Below are 8,344 nucleotides of genomic sequence, written 5' to 3' on the forward strand. Positions count from 1 at the left end.
GGAATTTGATTAAAAACATGATCTGTGAAGGTAAAACCTACGCTAAAATGGGACGGTTTTTTTTGTTTTTCAAACAATATGATCCGCAACGCACTGCTGTTTGTCGAAAATAACGAAAAACGTGGAAGAAAGCCCTCTATGTCCAATGTGGAGATCAAGCGCTTGGTTCGGCAAAGCAAGAAGGAGCCTTTTAAGCCGGCGACGGAACTGAAGAAGGAGCTCCAGATAGCTGCAAGCGTGGAAACAGTTCGCAAACACTTAAGACAAAACAACCTTAATGTGTGCAGTCCCAGAAAAGTCCCGCTTTTGACTGTGAAGCATGTGGGAAAGCGAATCGGATATGCCAAAATACGCAATGACTGGCCTGTGGAGAAGTGGCGCCACATTTTGTGGTCAGATTAGAGCAAAATTTTGTTTTTTGGTTGGAAAGGCTCTCGGTCTTATGTCCCGCGTCCACCACGAACTGAAAATAATCCTCGCTTCACCTTTAAGACGGTAAAGCACGGGGGATCCAACATCATGGTATGGGCGTGCTTTTCATACTATGGAGTAGATCCGATTCATATGATTCAAGGCATCATGGATCAGCACATTTACACAGGTATCCCGGAAAATGTGATGGCGCCATATGCCGAGGATGAAATGCCGTTTTTTGGGACATTTCAACAGGATAACGACCCAAAACACACGAGGAAGAAGGCTCGAAAGTGGTTTGAGCAGAAATCGATCCGAGGAATGAAATGGCCTGCTCAGCCACCCGACTTGAATCCAATCGAAAAACTTTGTGCGGACGTGAAAAAAAGGTTCCTGAAGCCAAGCCCAACCATAACGAGGAACTTTGGATTCATGGGGAATCGAGGATCAAGGATTCACGGAGCAAAATTCCTCAAAAACGGTACCAGGACTTGGTGGACTCCATGCCAAGAGGATGCGCAGCAGTCATTGCCTACAATGGTCACGCAACCAAATATTAAGATTCTTTAAACATAGTTCTTAAGATATAATCCATTTGTTGAACTCTTATTTTATTTTTTTAGTTAGTTTTAGCAAAATACGAGAAACAGTGCTATTTTTGTTACCGCCTAAATTTTGAGGTTTTTTTTTCTTTTACCAATTATTTTTAAAATATCCATTAGATCTGTTACCAATTTTATTATTTCGATTGAAAATCATTGTAGTATTTAAGATTAGTGGAAAAAATTATGAAAAAATGTCAGAAAATAGAGAAACGCTGGGGCAAACACGAAATGTGCTTTTGGTGCTATTATTGTTACCGTAACTGTATGTATGTGCTTTAATTACGTGTTTAGTACCACTCTTTAAGTCTAGCCTTAAATACATTGTAACAAATTTATCTTTAATGTATAAAGATACGTTATTAATAAGTGTTTGAATGGAACATTGAAGAAGTAGTATTTATACTTACACACCAAAATCTTAAAATATTCTTAGATATAAATAAATTTAAGCTTATTACATTATCTTTTACATTTGTAAAAGGTGAAAAAACCTTGTAACTATTATTCTATTTTATTGCCATTTATAATATGAACCATTAGATCTCTAAGCTTATATCATATATCTTAAAAATTTCAAACTCCTGGCTAACATTTAGAAGATAATTCACTGCAGCTACTGTGACATTTGCGGACTTTGATCCAGGTCATAACACTGGCAGCACTTCCCGCCTTCCTCTCCCAACTTCGCCAAGAGTCCTTACATCCCATCCTCCCGTGCGATTCATCCTGTCCGTATATAGTACCCCCTACTTACTTATTCTGAGGTTGTTTTTCCTTGCTGCTGCAACAGCTGCCGCATTTTGTGTCCTTTTCTTTTGCTGCTGTTGACGTTTATGCAAATTGTGTTGTTATTTTTTGTGTGTCACCCAAAAAAAAAAAGAAAAACAGCCGCAAAAAAACAGAAATCTGGAAAAGCCTCAGCTCGGACCGGCCGACTCCACCAATCGATAAATGCAAATTTGCGCAAACGAAACCAGGAACACGGCTCTTGTTATCCTTTGCCGAGGATTTCAGCTGGGGATTTCCCTCACATTTTCATTTAATTTGTGAATTATGAATGTTAAATTGAAGACTGCAGCGGTCGACATTGAGGACAACTACATCACTCGGCCACTGCTCCATTTACAACCCCCCAAACTTTGTCCTCGTTGCGTAACTCCGAAACTCCAAAGTAATTAAATTGAAACAGAGTGCAAAATGCACACAAAAGCCGGAAACTCCATGTGAGGGGCAATGCGGGGTACATGGCACATGTCCGTGATGGAGTTGCACTGAAAGATACTTTGTGAACTGAACAAATCAAAGATATTTCTATAAACATATGAAATATGGCTTAAATATACAGATTGTGCTCGAAAGAAAACCATAATTTGTATGTATATATCAACATATACTAATATCTATATAGAGTTAGAAGGATGTATATTTCAACATATAATAATATCTATATAGTGTTGAGAAGTATAAAAGTTACCTCAAGGTGAATTGTTTAATACTAAACAATATAAGTATTCGTAAAAAGCATGCTAAAGTCAGATAGAATTATTTATTATTTCGAATTTCGTATTAATATATTTTTCTTTCAGTGTGTATTGCGTGGGATTTGCCGTGGCAAGAGTCAAGTGTGTTCCCAACAAAAGTGTTGAAAATACCAAAGGGGGGGAGGTAAGGGAAATGAAGCAAGCAAAGCAACTGGCAGCATGTTGACAGCACATATGCTCCCCCCACCCCTTCCCATTTTCCAGCGCCCATCATTCCTTTGGTTCTGTACGAAGTTATAGTTATGATGATTGTTGATTTAGAGTTTTTAGTTTTTAGCTTGCCAGATGGGCCGAGGAGGGATTTGTGTAGCATGCAATTAATTTTGCAGCCCCACTTCAAAGGAGCTGAAAGGAGCCGCCCGTGGACAGATGATGACAACAACTCGGCAGCTCCGTCAATGGGGGCCTTTGATGCCGTGCCTCCCCAATCCCCATGGGACCCCTGACAGCAGTGCTAATGGGAGACGGAGATGCGCTCGGGGGAAGCCCCAGTGACGGCCAAAACCAATTCGAACTCTTTCTGTTCCCATGGCCGTAACCCGAGACCTCGGAATGTCAAATTCTTGCGGTGCACTGGAAAAAAAACAACGTTTTTAGTCTATAAAAAAACAATGCAGTACGAAATATAATTAAATTTAAGGGAAAGAGACATTGGATTTTTTTCATATTAATTTATAATATTACGAACATGTTGTATATAGATTTTAAAACGAATTACGAATTTCCGAAAGCAGTACAATTTGTTCTATTTTAATAATAAAGTGCATTGCAGGTAAAGATTATCTTTAAATCTGTGTATCTATGAAAACATCCTGAGAATCATATGGACAGACGTACGGACAAACTAACGGACAAACTAGCGGACAAACGGACATGACCAGATCGACTCGGCTAGTGATCTTGGAAAAGAATGTCTATATGTGTTCTATGTACTGTATATCGCTTCCGAATTCGGTGGCTTGTAAGCCAAGTAATGTATTAAGTCCAAAACTCAACTCTAGCCAAATGATACCTTATTTTCTGACAGTGTATAACCCCCTTTTCATGTGTTCGTGATGCGGCCGACTCCACTGGCCGCCTGTCAATGCGAGAAGTCTTCACTTGACTCGGCCGCTCTTCTTGCGGTTGACATTCGCGACTGGCGGTCGAGCCGATGGCCTCCACTCCAGTTGGTGCCCATTCCACCACATCTTTCCCAGTCTTTGGCCCCTGTGACAAGTGTGGCTGTGATGGAACACCAAATAGGACTGTCGGGTTATAAAGCTGACAGCGAAACAGAGTTGAAGTTGACCGCCATTGATGGCTCTTGCACTTGGAATCCGATGAGCGCTCACGAAGTGGTTCAAATGTGAATCCTTGCCTTTGATAGTTTGATAGCAAAATTAAAAAGGATTAATAATATTATAGAAACATATATCATATATCTATAAAAGATTGAGCTCTAGAATTAATCTTGATTCATTGGATTGAAGAGCCATGTCATGTGAGTACCATCATGTCACTTGTGGTTTGCATATCAAATTTCCAATGTCTAACCAAAAATATGCGCATCAGGAGTGGAAACCAGACCCCGTGTGCATTTTCCTCCCAGGGTTCTTCAGTAGCTCCACCTTTGCGACATGTGTGCAAAAATACAGTTTTATTAACAGGCCGCCGGAGGAGGAAGCCAAGTGAAAATGCGCCACCCACTCGGCACACATGCATCGCACGAATTTCCACTCACCTGCTTTCGTTTTCCCTTTGTCAACGTGTGTGTGTGGACTGATGAAAGCAAACAGGTGACTTTGCTGCAACAACTGGCATCCTGCCATCCTGTGCGGAGCATCCGCAGCCGCAGCAGCATCCGCATCCGCGGCACATCCTCAGAGACACTTGAGCCGCACTCGGCTTAAATGAAGTGCACACGCCGCCATGCACATCAAAGCCTGCCGACATTAGCCCAGTGCAGTCAACTAATTAGACACGCCCCTTGCCCCCGAGACGTTATATTAAACCATAATTAACGCTAACTGCTCTATGCCAACTAAAAGAATTTTGAATTTGTTCAAGGAGAGTTCAAACAAAATGTGAAATAAAACTTGCACGGCATGGGAATTTAAGTAGAATTCAAACAAAGATGAATGATATATAATTAAGCCATTTAAATTAGGCAAATATTTACAACTTTTCAAAGAAATATAGAATATATGTTAGTTAACAACTAATTCCAATTCTATGGGTTATTTTATATATTTTATTCAACAATTCATACATGGCATTATAAAATATCCTTAATTTAAAGTATTTAAAACAACTAAACCGAATTGAAAACTGCAGCTAGTTTTCCCATTGTAAACAACAACTAAACCGAATTGAAAACTGCAGCTAGTTTTCCCGCATTATATGTATTATTATTATAAAAACATTAAAAATTTTAATTTCAGCTCGAAATTAACAAAGGGACATAGATATTTTATCAATACTCAGTTGCTTTTTTGAGCTGAACAATTGCAGTCTAACCGCTTGTGTTTCTATCAAGCTTTGTCTTTAAAAAAATATGCGAAAGTTGTTGTCAGTCTTTGAATTGAAATATTAATTGAATGAAATAGCGGTAAAGGGTTTTTGACATTAATATCAGAATATAAAATCAATTTCAAGTACCCAATTTATTGTTTTACTTTGTCAGTACAAATATTATCTGTTCAAAGTATGAACGTTCGTTCACACACACAATACAAATATCCAAAATATATACAATTTATAAATTTTAAAACTTATCGAAATATAAAACCACATGTATTAACAAAAACTCACACTTAACACTAGACGATATTTTTATGTATAGGTTTATAGGCTTGGCGGATCGATTTTGTGACACGGATTATAGATGCGGAATGTACTCGGTGGACAATCGAGGTCATTATAGTTGGCAACTGTGCAACTTTAATGGATCTTTAAGAGATCTAGTTGAAACTAGTAATAGATTGTCCAATGATTATTTTCCCGCCCTAAGCTCTGCTTTCCCATCCTCCCGTTAGGCTTGTTACACATCCTAGTAGCTAGTCCTAACATGAGGATGTGAAATCGAGACGAGCATCCTTTCTATGTGATCCACCGTAAGATTAGTAATATGTTTCGTCGGGAGATATATCGTTATGAGAACCTACGTTCTGCTCCCTCCTGTGATGTCTTTCGATCGCTTGAGTATATCCGCTGCTGATTCACGTACAACTGCAAGGGCGGCACCTGTCCGAGCAGCTGAATCGGGGGTGGGGGAGTTAGGTCCAGTGGCGTTGTGGACGCTGTCGATGGACTCGTCGGTGAGTTGGAGCTCATGCTCGAAGAGCTGGACCGCGCCGATAAAGATTGAGCGGATCGTGTTCTCCTGAGCGACTCGGTTCCCTTGGGAGATGTACCACTCCCTTGGTCACCATAGCTGTGCACTCTGCCAACCACTTTTAGGTTGCTTCTGTATGGTGGCTGATCCTGCGCGGCTTGGCTGTGGTAGGATTTTCTTAGTATAAAGCAAATGGCCAGGAACGGAATGGTTAAAATTCCAAAAAAGCCCACTGCTATTATAAGCAGAACATCCACACCTTCTGCTCTCCAAAAGTTTAAGGTATTGGCGTGCGACTTGAGAAAGTCAGCTCCTCCAGACTCCAATATAAGCTGTATCTTTCGCACAGCTTTTCCAACTGGCGTTGAATCCCGGCTAATCAGTCGTTCTTTGAGTTGACCCAACTTTTCCACATAGCTGGTATTCAGGGTGAGCTGTCTTATGCCGTGGAGCAGCGAATCGTAAGCTATCGAGTCGTAGCCAACGGTCACGGAGACTCCATGGCGCTGCAAGCGCTTAGCCATCACCTCTTGTTCGGCCAGAATGGGTATGGCAAGTACTGGCTTTTGTCCACTAATCGATTCCCAAACGCTCAACTGACCGCAGCTGCTAATAAACATCTTGACCTGTGGATGGTGAAGGATGGCCTGTTGTGGCCACCAATCAGCAATCATAACGTTCTCCGGCAGCACTTGTTCCGCCGTGAACTCCTCCTTTTCCCACTTCAGCAAGAAGTGAAACTCCTTGAGGTGGCCAAACACATCCAGAATAATGGCCAACTTCTCCTGAGGCAGCTGAGCTGTTTCCACATCGGCGCCCAGGCTAAAATAGATAACCCCACTGGGAGCAGACTCCATGAACGACAGAAGATGCTGGAAACAATTAAAGTTAGGGATTTGAATTTATGAATGAATGCATTCAAACACACCTTTGGCAAATGGTCATCATTTGAGTGGCTTAAGTGCAGGCCGCCCACTTCCACCATGTTGGGCAAATATGCACGTGGATAATGTAGGCCTGGATGGGAGTTGATCAAGGCCAAGCTGAGGTTCTTTGTCAGATCTCTATAAAGCGGCAGCTCCTTTACGAGCAGTTCAAAGTGATTGGTGTACACCGATTGCTGGGAGATCAAGTGGAAAAAGCTGCAAAACATAAAAATAACGATGCTGTCAATCTGAATGTAAAGAATGAATATTTTCCTACTAAAAATAATAATTGCTGATTATTAATTTGTCTCGAAATGCTACACAATTATAGGAGCTTTACTGCAGTAAGATCTTACTTGTAGGTCAAGCGCTCAAAGGTGCTCATAAGCGAGTTAAGAATCCTCTGCCTCGTGTTCATTCTCTCCGTGAAGGGCAGGAAATTGCTGGGATCCAGAGCGGACGATTGTGGATTGCCAAACATGTTATTTAGCCAGGAATTCGCGCCGGTGGGACTGACTGCAACTGTGGGTATGCCATAGTAGAAGGCCAAGCTAAAAGAGAACAGATTTCCATTTGAAATAGATACCTAGGAAACCCGTTTTGGGCTTTTGGACTCACCCTAGCAGAGCATCGCTTAGGAACAGGTCCACTATGAGTAAGTCGAACTTTTCGCCGCTGGTCAGGAGCTTCCTGACCTGGGGATCCGACAGCAAGATGTCCACATTGGTAGTGCCAGCGTAGATCAGCCGGGTGAACCTTTCCATCACACTCTGCGCCCGCATTTCCTCCGCCTCGAAACTCATGCCCATGTCGAGCCAGTTTTCCCGCAGCCCTTCGATGCGCAGCTCTCTGATTTTGGGTATTTCTGCATCCACACCTTCCTGTGCGGCATGCGGACTGATCAGAGTTACGGAGTGGTTTCCCGGACTCTCCACCAGCTCCTGCAGCAATCTCCGGCCAAAGAGATAGTGCGATTTCCAGACACTGGGAAAAACTGCCAGTATATTGGCGCCCAGGACGATGCCGCAGAGCAGCGTGCCCAGAAACACTTGCAGGATTTGCATTTTGTGTTTGTGGATAATATCCGCAGTGGCCTTTGCATCCGCTTCTACATCCGCATCCGCATTCGTGTCTGTGTTTTGCTTTTCCGGTTTTTTTTTCGCAAAAACACACACAAACACTGGCGCTCAGCCCATACACACACACACACACGCACACGTACGGAGCTTCTATTATTATCTGCTGCTTCTGCTCCCGGTTTTTCCGCCGATTTTCATCATCTTGCCGCCACGATGCGATGGCAAAATATCACAGCTGTTGAAAAAACACACAAATTGCCAAATAAAATGCAATGCAAAACGCAACGAAAGTGAAAAGAACGACAGCAACAACTGCGGCTGTGTCGGCGTTTCTTGCGAATGTCATTCGGAGATGAACGGCAAGCTGCTTAGACCGGCAAATCTAGCTATTTTGCAGCTGGAAGAAGCATCAGCGATGCGGCGCTAGCTTCTGAAACTTAAATTTAGATATTAAAAAGAAGCA

At 42.0% G+C, this 8,344-nt stretch overlaps 1 protein-coding gene across 1 annotated transcript; it reads right to left on the minus strand.

Moving 5' to 3' along the window:
- Nucleotides 1-4,770: 4,770 nt before the first annotated feature.
- LOC6738641 (UDP-glucosyltransferase 2) lies at nt 4,771-8,225 on the minus strand. The gene is made up of 4 exons (XM_002085407.4): nt 7,421-8,225; nt 7,159-7,353; nt 6,805-7,018; nt 4,771-6,748 (listed from the first exon to the last, which is right to left on the minus strand). The coding sequence occupies exons 1-4, from the start codon at nt 7,864-7,866 to the stop codon at nt 5,693-5,695; spliced, it is 1,911 nt and encodes a 636-aa protein (XP_002085443.2). The 5' UTR covers nt 7,867-8,225; the 3' UTR covers nt 4,771-5,692.
- Nucleotides 8,226-8,344: the final 119 nt, after the last annotated feature.

Source organism: Drosophila simulans, chromosome 3L (genome assembly GCF_016746395.2).
Source record: "Drosophila simulans strain w501 chromosome 3L, Prin_Dsim_3.1, whole genome shotgun sequence".
In the NCBI taxonomy this organism is placed as follows: Eukaryota; Metazoa; Arthropoda; class Insecta; order Diptera; family Drosophilidae; genus Drosophila; species Drosophila simulans.

Excerpts from the sequence above, each read along its gene's own strand:
- LOC6738641 (XM_002085407.4), bottom strand. The coding sequence starts at position 7,866 with ATGCAAATCCTGCAAGTGTTTCTGGGCACGCTGCTCTGCGGCATCGTC. Across the intron at positions 7,354-7,420 it reads CTAAGCGATGCTCTGCTAGG|CTTGGCCTTCTACTATGGCA; the intron begins GTGAGTCCAAAA and ends GTTCTCTTTTAG. Across the intron at positions 7,019-7,158 it reads TTTGAGCGCTTGACCTACAA|CTTTTTCCACTTGATCTCCC; the intron begins GTAAGATCTTAC and ends TATGTTTTGCAG.